The sequence below is a fragment of the Bemisia tabaci genome, chromosome 8 (assembly GCF_918797505.1).
Source record: "Bemisia tabaci chromosome 8, PGI_BMITA_v3".
NCBI lineage: Eukaryota > Metazoa > Arthropoda > Insecta > Hemiptera > Aleyrodidae > Bemisia > Bemisia tabaci.
In genome coordinates, this window is record NC_092800.1 from 10,696,141 (window position 1) to 10,715,134 (window position 18,994).

General features: G+C 34.9%; 1 protein-coding gene across 1 annotated transcript; it reads left to right on the top strand.

Moving 5' to 3' along the window:
* The first annotated feature begins 1,239 nt into the window (after nucleotides 1–1,239).
* LOC109034059 (uncharacterized) lies at nucleotides 1,240–18,635 on the top strand. The gene is made up of 12 exons (XM_019046997.2): nucleotides 1,240–1,404; nucleotides 1,554–1,721; nucleotides 3,373–3,414; nucleotides 3,921–3,986; nucleotides 4,553–4,892; nucleotides 5,868–5,973; nucleotides 6,608–6,693; nucleotides 7,255–7,370; nucleotides 7,692–7,794; nucleotides 8,769–9,035; nucleotides 13,553–14,331; nucleotides 15,092–18,635. The coding sequence occupies exons 2-11, from the start codon at nucleotides 1,632–1,634 to the stop codon at nucleotides 14,326–14,328; spliced, it is 1,992 nt and encodes a 663-aa protein (XP_018902542.2). The 5' UTR covers nucleotides 1,240–1,404; nucleotides 1,554–1,631; the 3' UTR covers nucleotides 14,329–14,331; nucleotides 15,092–18,635.
* Nucleotides 18,636–18,994: the final 359 nt, after the last annotated feature.

An 18,994-nucleotide genomic window follows, 5' to 3' on the forward strand; every position in this document is an offset into this window, starting at 1 on the left:
GACACTGAAACTGAAATTAAAAGACAAATGATAAGACAAATATTATTGAAAAATTTTGAAACGGATAAGCTATAAACTGATTAAACACTGGTTATTTTGAAACGTCGACAGTATGATGCTAAATTTATCATTCGAAACGCCTTGGAAATATGCAATTTTGTTAACTTCTGCGCATTGATGCATACTCAGCGATTTGTCGGCGTTATTATTTTTGAACAACGCTAATTGCTAATGATCATAAAATTATGATCCTGTGAATCAAATTAAAATCAATAATCATGCAGGTATTATGTCTTAAATGTCAATATACACCCCCTGGTAGAGTGAAGGCTTTTTAAAATAACTAAAAGCTGATTTTCTACGTAAGTCTTTCTCCGTCTTCTTGCTACTGAAACTTTAGGCGCGAAACTTTCTTTTTTGTTCTATGCAGTTTTGAATCACATACCGAGATATACAGTAGTTATTATTTTTTTTATTTTTGGACGAAAGTTTAATAATCATGTGCGGCCTCTTAAAGATGGATGATTGCGTGATTCATTTCCGCGTATTTCGAAGTGCGGCCCTAGCAAAAGTTCAAGTGCTTTGTATAAGTATAATGAGAGAAGAAGGAAGGGGGGGATTTGAACTTGCACTTAAGACCCTGGAGGGAGGGAGGGGGGCTGTAGGCATTCCTTTTTATCGACCCAGTTAATTGAAACATCTAGAATTTATTTTTTATTTTAGAGCTTCAAAACATAGTTACTTAATTTGATGTACTGTTCCAGTTTCAGCATCGTGTAAGGGCGTAATAACTGGTTTTCGGTCAATTTTGACGTTCCGAAAAGAGAAGCGGATAAGGCTGATAACAACCGCAACTAGATAATACCAATAAGAAGCGCAAAAATTGAGACAAAACTCGAATGTTATGTGGAATCGATTCAAGTTCACAAGTTGATCTTGGTCCAAATACTTAATTCATCCCCGCCCCCCTCCCGTCATAATGGTGTGGCTGGGCCACGGCTGGGCGCGACGTGAAAATGAGTGAATATTGGTTTTTTCAAATGTTTTATGTGGCATGATGAAGATAGTATCCGATATATGGCTAAATTTAGGACAATAATAAACCGATTAAGTCTTACATTTATTCCACTTTTTGTCAATTAGTTTTTATCTTCTTTTTTCCCGCCTTGAGGCCTGGTCCCCGCCCCGCGCCATTCCGCGCCTGACTGGATAGGTGACCAGGTTTGTTAGGTTAGTTTTTCTTTCGCTCTCCTAGTCCTTGAACTTGCCGAGCGCATCCTTTTACGTGGTGACGGACTCTCAAAAACCGTGGATTTCCCCTAATTTTTAGTTTTTTCGTGACTGCATTATTGTAATTTAGTATGTAGGGACCACCGACTCCCCCAAATTGACTTCACTTTTCACGTGCGTTCCGTTTTTTGGTTGTAAAACCAAGTTGGAAGAGATCGTGCATTTCGTGTGCACAATTCTTTTATTATCTGTTTTTCCTTTGCATTGAGTTTTATTTTAAAGCTTATTGTCGCTTATTGTGATCATAACTCTCTTTATTCTAGTATGCACAGTTTGACGTAACCATCGCTCGTTTTTCTGTTTCAATTTTTCTCTGAAAGAACTCTCATTTTCTCAAGGAAATGAATAAGCTCAGAAGGCTAGATCCTGAAGTCAGATTGGCACTTATTGCCATTCAAAAAGATCTCCTAGTGAATGTTAGCATCCATCAGGTATGTGATTTTTATTCTGATGTCTCTAATTTTCACATTTTACCTAACACTCCGTCGAACGAACCTTTATTTAGCCTTTTATAGCGATTTAGAGCTTCATGCTTACCATCTGCCCCTCATGGACCTGCCTCCCATGCTGAGCTCATCCATTCCCCCCTCTACCCTCCTCCTCCCCCATGAATGGATTTTTCCTCTTAATTTATCCCTTTTTCTCACCTTTAATTTCAATTGTTTACTATTTAGGTTTACTCTACTGGTAAAAATCTTGTTGCTGCACTATCTAAATAGTTTCTAACCCAACCTTTTATGGAAAAATAAGATCAATCCTATCTGATGGGCTCAGGGGTATCCTCTCATCATCCTACCTACGATAGCACAACTTTACCTTTGACCATTCATCTTTCACATTCCGAATTTTCTACAAATAGCCATTTATGAAATGTCTGCTGAGAACTGAGTTTTTCAGAAAACCAGGTTTTGCCCTTATTCAGGTTATTTTTCTCTGTGCAATGTAAATGAGACAAATAAATCAGTCTTACATTGAAGGGGTTGCGGCTGTGAACTCATCCAATTGTTGCTTCCAAAGAAGCAAGTTGGAACAAGGGTCCTTTTGGCATAATTTTGATGATGGGCATTCATTTAGTTGTCTCCTGAGGGTACATTAAATTTCTGCCTGGTGGTTCAGCGAGGGCCTACAGGAAGGTCTAGCTCCGCAATCGTTATTCCCTGCTCGCCTCCTGGCACGGCAATTAATTTTATGCTCCAACTGAAGTTTTGATGAGAAAGGTTTCATTCACCGCCGCCAAATTTGGTACTCCCCCTATTCAGTAATTTCCATGTATAGGCGAAAACTCATTGTGTAGTCAACGAAATTCAATATGTTTTTAACGCCAAACGTGCATGTACGGAGGCTGCCTGAAAAATCACCCAGATCAAGGCATCTTAACTGCGGTAACTAAGGTGTATATGGATTGTGTGGCTAAATCCCTGCAAAATTATATATGTGAATGCCTCTCCCGACCCAGTAGACACTGTATTGAGTCTCCATCTGTAAGTACCTTAAAAAAACATATGGAGAGGGCAGTCGATCGGTTTGATAAAGGAATCCCAGAAAATTCAATGGAGAATCTGTGCTTTTCCACCAACCCTGCATTGAAAAAAATGTGTAGCTGATTTTTTTAAAAGGAAATTTTACAAAGAAATGGGACAGCAAGAACAGCACCAATAACTAATGTACCTAACTATCATATTGTTTTATCCTGAGGTTTATGAAGGAGAGCATTTTGTTTTTTTTTTTTTTTTTTTTTTTTTTTTTGTTTTTTTTACACTTCAAGTATCAAGAGAGATAACCTGCGCTTTACATCCCTAGAGCTCCACCCCCTCCGTCCCTAATCAAGCTAGCCCCAGGTAACCAATGTTTGAGACCATCAAACTCAGGTCACCTGGCCGGAAATTGAACCCAGAACCTCCCGATCATAGAGCGAGTGTGCTACAACCTGAATCCTCTGTGTAGTGAGGATACTTTTCAATGTGACCCTTGTTTAGGTGCCCAGTCTCTGACGAATTCCAGTATTAAATCAATTGATTTTAAGTCAGTTACGTATACTTTTTACCAATGTATTACCTAATTTATGTTTGTTATTTGTTTCAGCACTTAGTCGCAGAGCTGCAAAAATGCTCCAATGAAGTTTATGTAAGTCTCTCATTTAAATGATTTTAAACAATATAGTCACTTTAACTTATGACTACTTTATATTTTAACTTATGACTAGGTACTTTATATTTTGGGTGTACTTTCAAGATATTGGTAGAAATTACCATTTTTTAGCATTTCAACTGTATCATTTGTGCACCTTTTGTATCTAAGTACAATTAGTATGTTAGTGTAGATTTTTAGATTTTTTCAAATGCCAACTGTGCCCCCTGCTCCATTTCCCCTAATTGCGCCGAAAGCTGAAACACTAAAAAACAACAATGGTCATCTAATAGAATTAGGACATGAAGTTTGAGACTTCATTTATAGGAGACCGAAATGGATCCATTTTGCAACAACTTCTTCATCTAGACTTTACCTATTTATCAGTCCAATGCCAATGGAAGAGTAGTTCTATCTGGAGACAATTCATTTTAAAGGAAAAAAAGAAAAAAACAATAATTGTTGTCTAATTCATTTTGATAATGATTTTTTTTTTCTTCCAGAGGAAAGTGTTTATTCAGGGCATACAAAGCGCTGAGAATAAAATAAAGGAGCTTGATCATAAACAGGTAAGGTAGTCTTTTTATTCAAGCAGTCATTGTGCTCCCTCATTTTGTTTGAACAGGGTGTCTAGCATTAGGATTTTCCAGATTCTATCAGGATTTGAGGAAAAATCGGTCGTAAAATCAGGATTTAAGAAAAGTCGGCCGTCCAATCAGATTTTTTATCGAGCTATTTTTGTGATATTAATTTTTCTCCGCCAAAAATCAGGATTTGGAAAAATCACGAAAGTACGATTTAGCAGTCAAAAATCAGGATTTCCCAAAATGAAAAAAACTAGACACCCTGTCGAAAGAGGAGTAATTAGATTTATCCTCAGTATTTTATAAATTTTCAGCAAATTTAAAACTCAAAAATAGTACAGAATAGTAAGTTGGAAGTGAAAAAAAGTAGTTAATTAAAAATCATTTATTGAAAATGTACGGGTTGGAATGGGGTCAACAGCGACCCACCCAAAAAGAGAAGAAATCCTATTTGCATTTGTTTCTATGTTAAAAAAATGGAAAAGGCGCCATCTCTTGTTTCAAGTAAACATGTTTTACACATTTTTTACTCGTATCTCTTTTACTTCCAGAAAAAATTTCTTGCGGATGTCAGGCGCAGCAATTTAGATGTTACAACCACTAAAGAAGAGAGACCGATTTCAATTAAGAAAGAAAGACCGATTTCAATTAAGGAAGAGAAACCGATTTCAATTAAGGAAGAGAAACCAATTTCAATTAAGGAAGAGAAACCAATTTTAATTAAAGAAGAGAAACCAATTTTAATTAAAGAAGAGAAACCAATTTTAATTACTGAAGATGAACCACCTCCCAAGAAAGAGGAGAAACCAGCCACACCTCAGAAATTGATCGAGTATCAAACTAAGAGACCAAGTGACGAAGATCTAAGTTCTGTACCTCTCAAAAAGAAAAGTAAGTTCTTGTTTTGTTTTCCTATAAAGTCTCTACAGATTTTCTTCCAGAAAAAACAGGAAAAAAGGTAGTGAAGAAGAGTCGCAAAAATTCGGAAACGTACTTATTTCTCTTATGAATTGATTCTCCCAAAAATTATCATCGCATATATTTAATTGAAGGTGAAACTGCAAAAATGCGTATCTCGGTTGCAGTTTTTTGAAATCTCTGCTACTGTTATATAGTTTAAAAGAATACCAAACCAATATCATGGCTCAAAATATTCACAGAATATTCTCCACATAGAGAAGAAAAATCACCAAATTTATCAAGAAATAATGTGCAGTGGTTTATGATGTAGAAAATAAAATATGACAGCAAGTCTGCAAGGCCGCAAGCTGTGATATGCATTTCTGCAGTTTTACCATCGAAATGTAACAAAAGAATTTGAAAGTTGTGGATGCATTAGCTGCTCAAGCAAGGATTCAAATTTGCAAACTATTGCTATTGCGGTAACTGCATGCTATTGCACCACTTATGAGCAGTGTAGAGTAGGGTACGACAGCAACAAAGTACTCCACCAAAATTAGTCACAACATGTATCTTAGTTTGAATTTAGTGCATCAAAATCTAACTTCTTCCTGCTGTTTGCAGGAATTTTCAGAATCTTATCAGTAAACACACAAAAATATATGTCTGAAAAAATTATCCACAGAATCTCAGGCCAATTTTCATCTTGCTATTTGTTCATACCTACTTGAGAAGCATCTCTTAAAAATAACAAGCAAAAGAGTTAAGGATCTGAACTTTTTGATACAGTCAAAAAATTCAGTAGCACTCTTAGTTTTAAAACAGTATCAGTCCCAGTAGGTACTTTTGGGTCACCTTGTTTCATCTGCATTATACATGATGCGAAACAGATGAAAAATTTTGAAGTTGTCATTTTCTAGCTTTGTCACTCATATCCTTGAAATTTCAATATTTCTCTTTTTGCAGAGATAGATAAAAGGGCTCGTTTATTTGCAATCTCGGATCAAACAAAAGAGAAGCCTTCAGAAGTGAAGAGTAATTGTTTTTCTCCAGAAGAAGAAGAAAGACTGAGGTAATTTTTTTTTCTCCAGCATTTCATTAAGGTTATATTTAAATAATAAGGTGATTCGTCTTGGGTTATTAGTGAGATCGAATCAGCATGCAATGTATCGCATCCATTAAGTGAAAAGTATCGGCAGACTTTGACTTTTTAACCAAAAAATCACAGTACCCTACATTAAGCCTGAAAAGTCGCAAAGTCCAGAGAAGTGAAGGCAAGATTCTTCTCAGAAGAAAACTTTGCACCCAATACATAGGTTGATTACTGTATTACAGATGTGGATTTTAGTTTTTAGTATGTAAAATCGGATAAAAAAATCCCCCCCCCCTAAAAAAAAAAAAAAAAAAAAAAAAAAAAGTTCAAGTTTTACCTTTTATTGGTTTGCTGTATGTACCAGTTTGCTCTCATTGTCTTTTTTCCAAAATTTTGTGGAAAATTGAGACATTTTCGACTTCAATACTTAGCTCTTGTCACATTTGGACTCATCATTTGACTTTACCTCTATGTTTCTATGCTTTCAATACTTCTCTATCCTTAAACACCTTCTAACCAACTACCCTCCAAACAAAAGGTGTTGAGTTTACTGATGTGTTCACTGCTCATTTCTTTTTACCTCAGTTTTAACTTTTGTTTCATACGGTTGTAGGGCGTATGGATGCTTCTACGTCTTTTCCAAACAGGAGAAATTAACTAGACCCTTGACAGAACAAGATTACTTCCTCATGAATTTTGGTGAGTGTCAATTTTCTGATTCTTCTTATCTTACAAAGTTCAAACTTATTGAGAACCACTATTTTTATATCTTGCGGTGCAGTCAGGTGCTGCATCAACGGATAGTGTAGTCAGTTTGAAAAAAGTCAATGCCTTTTCATCCTTTCAGTTCTTATGAATTTCAACCTTGCAGTCTTTAACTTCTTCTTGCTGGAGGTATTCAGGTTTTCTAGAGGGAATTTTTGCTTCAAACAAGTAAGAAAGAAGACAAGTTTTTAATTTTAAATTTTAGCAACTTCTTCAAGCAGCAAGCTAAAAAATGGAGAATTTGCAAGACTGAAAATGTTTAACTAGGGAGAATCAATATTTATAAAAAAAAAAAAAAAAAAAAAAAAAAAAAAAAAACAACCATTGAAAAAAGGGGTGGTTTTTAAAATTGTAAATCATTGCCCTTTACAAGAATTTCATCATGAAGGTTTCTGAAAATAGAAATGTATGGTTTTTGAAGGAGTTTTTGTAGGCTTATGGTCCTCAACCAATCACAGCACCTCTCTAAACCACTATTCTACTCTGTAACCGCAGGTTTAGTCTCACGTGATCATATCCAGTATGCTCCATATGATGTCTCTCTCAACGTCCGTCGCACTAGACGACAGCTCCACAGCAAACCGAAATACAAATCTTCTGAGTGGGAAACGGTAAGTGTCACCAATAATTCTCAAAATTTGATTTCCTTTTTTGTGTGCAGCGGTTTTTTTAGTGTATTTTCTGATGGCAAATAACTATTGCGATCCCTGCTGATCCCAGACCTCAGCCGGAGACCTTTAAAAGAATAGCGATCCAAGACTGTAAATTACAAATGTGATAGCCGTTTAGATTCCTCTCTCTTGATATTTTTGTATTTATGCATGTGTGCATGTATCTACAGATGTATTTTTTTTTGTCTCGCTCTTTCTCTCTCCTGAGTTTGGAGCACTGAGATTATTATGGTATCTTAAGTTAGTTTTTTTATTTTCTAGACTTTGCCTTCCTCAAAAAAATTGAAGTTGCTGAAAGGAAAAACAAAAGGAGACAATCTCAATAACTCGTTCGAGTCACCTCCTGCCTCACCAAAACAAAAAGGTAATAAAAGGATCCCTGCTATCTTAAACTTGCAATCTCTGAACTGAATCGATTATAGAATGCTTGAAATTTATTCCAATCCCTCCTTCATCATTCTGTGCCCAGCAGGCAATAACTGGCTCGTATAAAATTGTGCAAATGAGTTTTATCAATCAAAATGAGTATATTAACCAAAGGCACGTGTCGATGATAAAACTGCAGTAATGTGTATCTCAGTTTGCGGTGTTGTAGACTTCCTATCATACTTTATTTTATACATTGACAACTATTTAATGTCATTTCTTGAAAACGTTGGTGATTTTTCTTCTCTATTCGGAGAATATTCAATGAAAATTTCAGACCATGATGTTTGTTTGGTTTCCTTATAAAAATTAAAATAATCACAGAGATTTTGAAACACCGTAACCGAGGTATGGATTTTTGCAGTTTCACTGTCAATATACCCTTAGAATCCTTAGATGCATTGTCTTCTCCTTGTAGCTACCAAATAAATGTAATTTAGATATTAATGAAATCTCTATCAATGTCATGAAATTTTTCTGGCGTTGAATTAAACCTGCACATGCGTTTTGAGGCAGACACATTTAGTTATCTTTCTTTATTTAAATTGAATTTTTTAAATTTCAATTCTGAGCAAATTGAAAAAAAATTTAAGCGAAATCAAAGTTAGATCAATTTAATTAGAATCCTCATGGGATGCGGGGAACATGAGGTGAATTGGACCAAGAATTTCGACTGACCAAATTCCTGGAAACATCTATCTTCCAATTGGAGGCAGGTTTATTTTATAGAATTGTTTCATTACTGATGAGATGGCTGCTACAGCAGAAGTAGATTTTAGAATAAAAAATAAAAAAATTAATTTATTAACACATTATATTAGGAGTTAAAATGAAAAAAAGTTTATTGTTAAGAAGTATTATTGTAAACCAAAATTACATATCTTTTCTATATAAGCTATTTATCTTCTGTAGGTGTAATAGGCGATTCATCGTCTTTGAAAGGCAGAATAATGATGAATAAAGAACCCAATGCGGAAGCTGCACTGGCAATACGGAAGGATAAGGAAGCCTTCTCAAACCTTTACGACAAAAAGGTGACTCTTCCAAAACAGCTTCATAATCAGGTTGTTATGGTGAAAGAGAAAATACGCGACTTCTCCCGGACGGACAATCATCGAGGCAGCCTTGTAGAAACAGATACAATACTACTGCAAAATGAGCTTCTACAAAACCAATTACGTAAGAATAGTTCAACTGAGTAGCATGTATTCCTTGAAGAAAATCTTTTTTATATGACATAAAAATTAGTTATTAAGGGGAGCATAAATCTTCATAAAATACTTAGTTAATACTCTAGTGAGTGAAGGATTGGGCATTTTTTTTTACGCATCAAAGGATTTTACCTGCTTCACAAAAGCATTACAAGGGGTGTCGTAAAATCTGAAAGGCTTTGCATGGAATATCAGGAAATTCGGTACTGATTAAATTTGAAGATTTTTGTATATGATGCCCTTTATGATCTCTTGAGTGAGATTAGCTTTTTAAATGAAACTTTCTTTAGGGTCATTCCATTTAGAACCTACCAGCCATGCAACGGCCCGACTCGGATTTTGATGATAAATTTTTATCTTGATCAGACCACCAAATAATGAACTTCTGCAAAATATTAGGTCTCAAATCGAAAAACTCACTGAGATATGAATTTTGGAAGTTTTAAGAATTTTCAAGAAAGAGACGTTTCGAACTTCCGAGAAAGAGAGGGTCATTTTCCCCAAAAAAATTCACCCCGGGCCCATTTTTCGTTGGATTGAAGTGAAAATTTGACTCAATGTCCATGAAAGTATGTAAATTTGAGAATAAAATGCGTAAAATGTTCGACTTCACTCATTGATGTGCTGCGGTTGATAGTTCGTTGTGATTTTGTCTGATTTTAGCGACAAAACCTTCCCCTCTTCAAATGCTCATAACTTTTGAGCTGCAAGTTATTTTTTGCTCCAATTTTTTTTAAAATGCTCCTTAGATTATTAGAAAGACGCTTAAAGAACAATTCTGATGGCGTTTTGGGCTTTAGTATCTTTTTTTTTCACTTTTGTCCGAAAAAGGCCTAAAAAACTGGAAATAACACCAAAATTGTTTCGATAATCGACCATTACCCTGAAAAGTCAACTCAAAAATCGCTCAATTTTTGCCTGAATGGTCCTTACTGTGTGTGCAATATGTTTGAAAAATAAAATCAATGGTATTTTGGGTTTATGTATCTTTAACTTCGAGTTTTTTCCGAAAAAAGGCCAGCAAAACTGAAAAACACTGAAATTACACCAATTATCGGCTCTAACGTTGGAGTAGCAACTCAAAAATTGCTCACATTTATACTGAATGGTTCTCACTGCATGTGAAATGCGTCTGGGGAATAAAAGTGATGGTATGTTGGGTTTCTATAACCCTTTTCCCCACATTTTTACTCAAGAGAGGCTCGCTCAACTGAAAAAAGCGCTAGGAAAATCTCATTCACCGACCATTACATTGAAAAAACAATTGATTGGGGGCCCAGATTTTTCACCAAAGGACTCTTGTTGTATGGGAAGCACACTAACTTGAGGAGTGAATATAGTGTATTCTTGGTTGTAGTAGTTTTCCCCTTCACTCCAATCTTTACGATCGGCTTTAAAGTAAGGAAATAAAACTGTAGGTATCTCTTAACCGATAGGCATCTGTTATGGAATATGAGTATGTCACGGGTGATAGACTCAAATTCGGGTTGAAAGTTTGTGAGACCATTCGGCACCAGTTGATTTTTAATAAAAGGTAGAATCAACAAACTACTAGAATGGATTGAGAATTATAGACACTGAATTTTTGGAGATGAAATTTAGAGTTGTACTGAGTCAAAAGAGATAGCACAGAATCACAAGAGTTAAACAGTAAAGAAAATAGTCACTCAGAAAATGTGCAAGAAGGCGAGAGTGGGCACAAGCGTACTTGTACGGGTCTAGATGGTAAAGAACCTGGGGTCTAAGAGATGAGGAAAGACAGACAGACCTAGGTTTTAGGGCAGCGCATGCTTATATAGACTTGCTGAGGTCACGGGTGGTGAGACAACAAGCCTACACAAGATTGGCTGGCTATAATCTATGTAGTTATCAGCTGCAAGTTTAGTAATTAAATTTATGGGTGATTCTTGGTGATGGCTGGGAGATAGGGGTGAAGAAGACAAAAGTGGACGAAATCCAGCCATCACTAATGAGTGTTCTAAAATTAATAAGAAATATTCGAAAATGTAAGGCAAAAAGATGAGAAGGTGTTGACAGCATCCCTATTCACATTAAATGTGATTTACTGACTCCTGGATGGCATCATAATGAGGTTAATAACTTTCAAATGTATTCTGAAATAAAAATTAATGGAAAAGATAAAAAGTTCTAATAGGAATTATCAGAACATTAAATTGTTAATAATTGAGGGAGGTTATTCATGCTGACTAGAGGTGAAGTATTGTAATTATAGTTTTGAAAAATTGAGTTACCTATTTATTTCCTCAACATCTCAAGCAAGGGTTTCACTCTTAAAGGGTGGGAAAAAAAATATGTACAAAAATCATGTATTTGGATATTTTGCGTTAAAAAAATAGAATGTTATCAATGAAGTACCTAACTGTAAGGTTTGCCCTTGATTCACTCAATTCAGAACTTAGTTGCTTTTTCAACTCAAAGCATTAAATTTACTTCAAAAAACTTTTGAATTTTCAGATCTATAAATTAGACTGTTGCTGATATAGATCACGATCTTGATTGCCCTGAATAATTACTCTAACCCAGAGTAAGTTAAAGTTATGCTAGAAATCTCAACAAATTCGTTGTTGCGTGTGCGCGTGATAGGCATTGGTTCTTTGGGCTTGTTCTATCCAAATCAGAGGAAGAAAACGACTTTGAGATTTCATTTATGTATCCATCCGCGTCCGTGAATTAAAAAGTTTTTTGGAGTAAATTTAATGCTTCGAGTTGAAAAAGCAACTAAGTTCTGAATTGAGTAAATCAAGGGCAAACCTTACAGTTACTTAATTGATAACATTCTATTTTTTTATCGCAAAATATCTAAATACATGATTTTTGTACATATTTTTTCCCTCCCTTTAAGAGTGAATCCCTTGCTATATTCACTCCTCAAGTTAGTGTGCTTCCCATACAACAAGAGTCCTTTGGTGAAAAATCTGGGCCCCCAATCAATTGTTTTTTCAATGTAATGGTCGGTTAATGAGATTTTCCTAGCGCTTTTTTCAGTTGAGCGAGCCTCTCTTGAGTAAAAATGTTGGGAAAAGGGTTATGGAAACCCAACATACCATCACTTTTATTCCCCAGACGCATTTCACATGCAGTGAGAACCATTCAGTATAAATGTGAGCAATTTTTGAGTTGCTACTCCAACGTTAGAGCCGATAATTGGTGTAATTTCAGTGTTTTTCAGTTTTGCTGGCCTTTTTTCGGAAAAAACTCGAAGTTAAAGATACATAAACCCAAAATACCATTGATTTTATTTTTCAAACATATTGCACACACAGTAAGGACCATTCAGGCAAAAATTGAGCGATTTTTGAGTTGACTTTTCAGGGTAATGGTCGATTATCGGAACAATTTTGGTGTTATTTCCAGTTTTTTAGGCCTTTTTCGGACAAAAGTGAAAAAAAAAGATACTAAAGCCCAAAACGCCATCAGAATTGTTCTTTAGGCGTCTTTCTAATAATCTAAGGAGCATTTTAAAAAAAATTGGAGCAAAAAATAACTTGCAGCTCAAAAGTTATGAGCATTTGAAGAGGGGAAGGTTTTGTCGCTAAAATCAGACAAAATCACAACGAACTATCAACCGCAGCACATCAATGAGTGAAGTCGAACATTTTATGCATTTTATTCTCAAATTTACATACTTTCATGGACATTGTGTCAAATTTTCACTTCAATCCGACGAAAAATGGGCCCGGGGTGAATTTTTTTGGGGAAAATGACCCTCTCTTTCTCGGAAGTTCGAAACGTCTCTTTCTTGAAAATTCTTAAAACTTCCAAAATTCATATCTCAGTGAGTTTTTCGATTTGAGACCTAATATTTTGCAGAAGTTCATTATTTGGTGGTCTGATCAAGATAAAAATTTATCATCAAAATCCGAGTCGGGCGGTTGCATGGCTGGTAGGTTCTATATGGAATGACCCTTTATGCTAATCTTGAGAAAAATGGGTTTGAAAATTGCTTTTTCCGGCAGTTTTACACACATTACCAAGTGGCCGAGAAGCAAGCTCCTCTTTCCTGAGGTAAGACAGCAACTTAACTCAATTCAAAACAACAAGCTCCAAATTTTCAACCAGTGACGATGTTTTGTATGATTAACACTCGCTGAAATTAGTGAAAAATTACTTTTCAGATCCACTTTCTCGATATTGGCACTCAGAAAGATTTCAAAAGCACATCTTACGCAGGAGAGCCTAAGAAATATCGTATCTCAAAATCTCGAAATTTAGCTGGCATTGAATTTCGTGGTATTCGGTCCATGGTCGTCTAGTGTTGCGTATTTTATGAGCTTTCTTAACCTGATACGTAGGTTGATTGACTTGCATACGTATCCTTACTTGTTCTGATGTCAATTTTTATCATAAAACTCTGCACAATGATGACATGTAATTTGTACCGTAATTCTCGTAAATACTCAGCTCAAGTTTAATGTTTATGTAAGCTGAATGCTAACAATGTTCTACTTTTTTGATCTTTTGTAGGTAACAAACTCAACTTTTCCCGATCAATCTCTAGTATGGACACAGCTCAGTCTCATTCATTGAGTCACAGTAGAATCAGTAGCCTCGTCAATATTACGGCTTCAAAACCAGCCTCTCATGAACAATTAGATAGTCTTCAATCACATACCTTCAGAATAGAGAGTGCTCCAGCCTCTTCCATCTCTGCGTTACCTATTAAGGAGCAGTCCTCTGCCAAATTCCGATATTTACCTTTTCAAAAAATCGGAATGAGTCCTGTGATAGAAGAAGGAAATGACGTTGAACAAATATCATCGCAAATCAGCACAAGCACTACTGTGGAGTCTGGATTTTCAAGTAAACCTTTAAGCCATCTTAGCGAAAGAAATGAAATGCTCCAAACTAAGCCTGATATTGAAACCAACACACCTGAAGATGCCGGAACACGGCAGGAGCAGAAAATATATCCGAAGGATGACCCAGCGTCCAAAACTATAGGTTCAAACTCGCTGAAATTCCTGCCTACTGATACAGACTCCTCTCAGCGCTGTTCTGTAGAACCGTCCAACCTCATTCCTGCCAGCAAGGGAATTCCACTACAGAATATTGGTATTTCGATACGATCAGATTTATCGGAAACAGACATTCTGTTGAATTCCTGCTCAAACATAGATTTTGCCTCTTTATCCAGTCGAAGAGAAATTATCCATGATGATCCATCGGATAAAAGTGAACTGCTTGAACCGGAACGACTCGTCTCGAATCCCATGATGAGAGAGCAAGTCAACATTGTTTAAATCGTAAGTACATAATATATTGATCTATTACAAGGTTCAAAGCTATCACTTGTTCGTAATGTGGCAACTGCAAAATGTGTTTGCTGCGCAAAGAATACTTTAAATCAAAGTGGTGCACTCTCGCCACTTTTTAATGAGTCCATGCACCCAATTTAAGACGTAGGAGTTGCTCACTTTTCAGTTGAAACTGCACAAATAAGTCAAATGAAGGGGATCTAAAGATACTTTTGTGTTTTCTAGATAAAATGCATTCAAAGTTAGATGAGGAAAATGAACCTATTGACGGAAAGCAGCCTACAACTCAAATATTGAGGCGAGAAAATTTAAGCGTCCCATATTTTCATGAAGTATACCTTCAATACGAATTTCACCTAAAATGTCTAATATTTCGATTTTTTTAAATCACATACCACTCAACTTTTTTTCAATATCCATCAAATGTGTCACCTCTATTGGTTCACAAATTTTGAGCTGTATGACTTGCCTTTTTTATTATTAAAGCTTTCTATCAATAGAAAGTATTAACTAGGTAACCACTTTTTTGAAAAAGTATCCAATTAATCCCTGCACCTTTTTAATTCAATATTTCAAGGCCTCTTATTCATTCAGAACTTATAAATCTTGTTTACTTTTTTTTCTTTCTTTCTTTCATCGTTATCAAGCCTTAAAAAAACTTGATACTTACTTATCCTTACTTCTTTCCAAAATAATTAACTCATTCGAGTACCAATGATATTGATGATTTTTTTTCGTATGATTTCAGGTTTGACATATTTTAAGGCTCTTAATCAACTTTCTCGTCCTTGTTGCTAGTTAGCAACTTTTTATCGTTTCCATCAATCAAGTGTGTCTACTGCTAGCAATCATGTGCGTCTCAGTCAACCTCAACGTTCAAGTTTATTTTAGAGACCCTACTTAAATTCATTGGACTTTTTCCAATGAGTGTAGGAAGTTGAAAGCATGCCTCAGGATGCTTGACCGGCCAAAACAGAGTTTTTAATCGAGCTTTTCAATCTAAAAGGCGAACGTTGAATGAAATTTTCTTTCACCCTGGAGGAGAACAAAGATGACAATATGTCTCATCAAGTGCACCTTCAGGAATTTTTTGTGACTTTTACCTGCAATTGAAATCAGTTAAGATTATATCTTTTCTAGAACAGTTTGTATCTAAATCATGGGAAAAAAGAATCAAAACATTTGAAGGTTCTCTATGCGCTTGCTCACCCAAGGTCATCACTGGTGAAACTGTATTTTCGTTTCCGTGTTCAAGTGTGTTCGTTCAGTGTTACAAAATTCATCTTCATTTTAATTTTACTAAACAAGAATGAACCAATACTGATGACAGAAATTTCTCAAGATATGACGCAGAGTATTTTTCCGTTTTTAAAGTAAAGTATAACAGGAAGTTTTCAGCGTCGCAAATCAAGATATGCATTTCTGTAGCTTCACCGTTGATATTTTTTGTGGCAACCCAAGCTTACATTTCTTTTCCTCCAAAATACGGACATATTTGTAGCTCATTTACAGGTTTTAAATGGAACACTCGAATCAGAAACTATGCTTTGGTTAGTACATCTCACCAGAGCGTACCTCCTTGTTATTTACCTCGCTATTTTAATGTTTTTATCAATGTAATTCTAAAACAACTTAAAGCAACGTATTGGCGAAGCCAATGAATCAAATGTTTTATCACCGTGATTTTCAGTATAGTAGAGTGAAAATAATTGCTAGAGATTTTGGAAAAAGTCATCCAAAAAGGTAATCACTTTCGTGGCCGATGCACTGTTTTCTTAGGCACCACTCTTGTCATGCTTGAAGTTTTATCGAATCAGTTTTAAATTGAAGGATGTTTAATTGACAACCTTGTTCATGTCTATTTGGTATCTTTCTTGTCGCGTTTCAATGATCCACACTTTATCAATTGCTCTGAGCAATAGTATCTGGCCATTTACAACAAATATTTTACTTTAAGTCATAAATTTATGTAACGTACGGCAACAAAAATTTACTGAAAATCATAAAAAAACTGCCCGAGCTTGTAGGATAGTAAAATTTTGTAGAAATTTGTACTTGGCGAAATTAGAAATTTCAAACTTCAAAGCTGTTTTCCACTATTTTTAAAATAGTAATGATTGTTGTCATTTTATTTTTGACAATTAAATTTTCCTGTAGAGGCAATCAGAATAATCAAATATTCTCACAATATTATATTTTGCAATAGAAGTGTCTCAATTTTTGTCCCAGAGGAAATATTGATTTCAAAGTTCCATTACTAATGGATTGCGCCAAGATTGTAATGCTAGCAGAAACAAATTTTAAATTTTACTAGTATGATCATTGTGCGTCCCTCTGGCACCAGAGATGTTCAAAATTTGCTGTTTTTGTAGAAACTCGAACTGTCTTGTGTTTCAGTATCATTTCCATGGCCAAATGTCTTCTTACCAATCAGTGCAGAAGATTGTTTCTCTAGATCTCTCTTTAGGTGGATTCACACAAGTGAGTCAAGGGTTTAGTCAGTTTCAAAAGTTTAAAGTATTTTTCTTCTTATCATCATCATTATTATTTCAACTTCAACCTGAAAGTACCAAATTTCAATAAAGAAATGCTCGTTGCAAATTAGAAAGTATGACTAGAATAAATATTGCAGATCATAGCAGCTTAAACCTAGCAACATTCAGTCAAATGGTCCTTCAAAGTTATTTTAAATCGTTTCATGATCAAATTATGTGCAACAGTGCAATCACAAATGTTATAAGTTTGAGGGGTTTTTCCAAAAAAATGTCTTGAAATTTTGAACTATTGACAGACGTATGCGTTAATATCATAAAAAAAGCACTAAGCTTGAGTATGAAAATCCACATTAAAGTTGAACCCATGATCTGTATTCCAGGATTTTTTCTACTCAATACTTTTCAATTGAAAGGAAGTCTTGATTCATATGTGATAGAGTGAGGGGAAAAGGAGCTAATGGTAATAGCTCACAATTTTCACCACAGAAAGTTGACTCAAGTTGACTAAAGTCTAGATTATTTGTTATCTGTTTTCCATCTTTAATACCCTCTAGAACCTTTAGTTCATACTTAAAGTCATAAGTTGATCACAAAGAATGTAATAAACTTCTCAAACGAACAGTGTTTAAATTTTGCGACAGCCCAAGCCCTAGTTCGGTCAAACTGATTGGCGTCAGCTGTTTTTTTCAACTTGAAGTTAAAGTTATGAATTATGATAGTTCTCTTCAGTAAAATTTACTCTAAAGATTTTTTTTAAGTTCATTGTGAAGTTCGGAAGATTTAAAGGTAGTTCTTTCCTCAATATTTATTTGTTCAATACTAAAACTGTCATATATCAGGCAAATAGTCTCAAAATTTTTACCTCTTTACTCTGAATTTGTGATTCCTTGTTCTGAACTTATAAATACTGGCAAAGTGTAAAGTTAAGATTTTGGGAGTTATAGTAAATGATGCTAAATTGACTCCTCTTACGGTAGTGTAGTTATCGTCCTTTATTGAAGTTTCACATAAAGTCCTCCTATTCCATCAGATATGTAAAAAAACAAGACCATGGAAAAATTTCTCTGATTATCAAGATGGAGATACAAGGCATAAGAGGTAGAATATCATCGTACCTCTGTTAAAAATGAGAAGATTTTTTTTCCCCCATTTCCCCTGAAGATAGATCAGCAAATTAACTTGAATTCCTTTTAATTATTACCATTTTGATCTCTCCGAAATCAATCCTGTTTTCTTAGCTGAAATTTTAATTAGAATAAGTAACTCTAAAAATCAATTCTTGATTAATTTACTTCAAAATCATTGTTTTTAATCTAATTCGTCTACAATCATTATTTAAAAATTGTCTTGAATAACAAAATCACAGACTCAAGGTTTTCATCAATAACCCTCTCTCTCTCTCTCTCTCCCTCTCTCTCTCTCTCTCTCATCATAGTAAAATACAGTTTTGCATGTTATTTCCTCAGAGAAGACTCAGTTTGTGTTAGTCTTAAAAATTGCATCTGTGATTTAATAAAAAATGTTGTATTTGTTAAGTTAAAATGTATCGGAAAATGTTCTGATCATTAACATTGCACGGTATTATACAAAGTAATTTACTTGCATAAACCGAATTCACTAAAAATCTGCATATGGATGCAGTGATTCATAGGATACTTATGTTTTATTTTACAATTTTTCTCGCTCCTTTTTTTAATCATTCGTATTTATTTTCATGAAATCTTCAGATGAAGTCTAGTTTTATTTTTTGAATAAGTTGTTGAAGCATGTTATCGTAATAAAAGTATTTTTCATTGACTATTTTTTTTTTATTTGGCTGCCTTACAAACCTTTTAAATGCTAATTCTACCTTTTCAAGAAGGCCACATGCCCATCGCTCATTTCACTTTGGTTATGGTCGAAACTTGACCGTCAAAATCTAGTCTGTGTCATTTTTTTGTTTTTTTGTGCATTTGTTTTAAAGCTCAATGGGATTTTGAATTTTTTAAAATTACATTAATCTCCTCATCCAACAATATTTTATGAGAGTGTTTGTAAACATCACAGCCATTTCTTGAAGCCATAGGGCGGACAGGGCACATTATCTGATATCCAACCTTTTTCTATTCGCATTCTAATGAAAATGTAAAATTTTAGACTATTAAAACTACCGATAA

Bases quoted from the DNA above. Each gene is read 5' to 3' on its own strand.
- LOC109034059 (XM_019046997.2), top strand. From the start codon at position 1,632: ATGAATAAGCTCAGAAGGCTAGATCCTGAAGTCAGATTGGCACTTATT. The intron at 7,371-7,691 runs GTAAGTGTCACC...TTTATTTTCTAG, and splicing joins AATCTTCTGAGTGGGAAACG to ACTTTGCCTTCCTCAAAAAA. The intron at 9,036-13,552 runs GTAAGAATAGTT...GATCTTTTGTAG, and splicing joins GCTTCTACAAAACCAATTAC to GTAACAAACTCAACTTTTCC.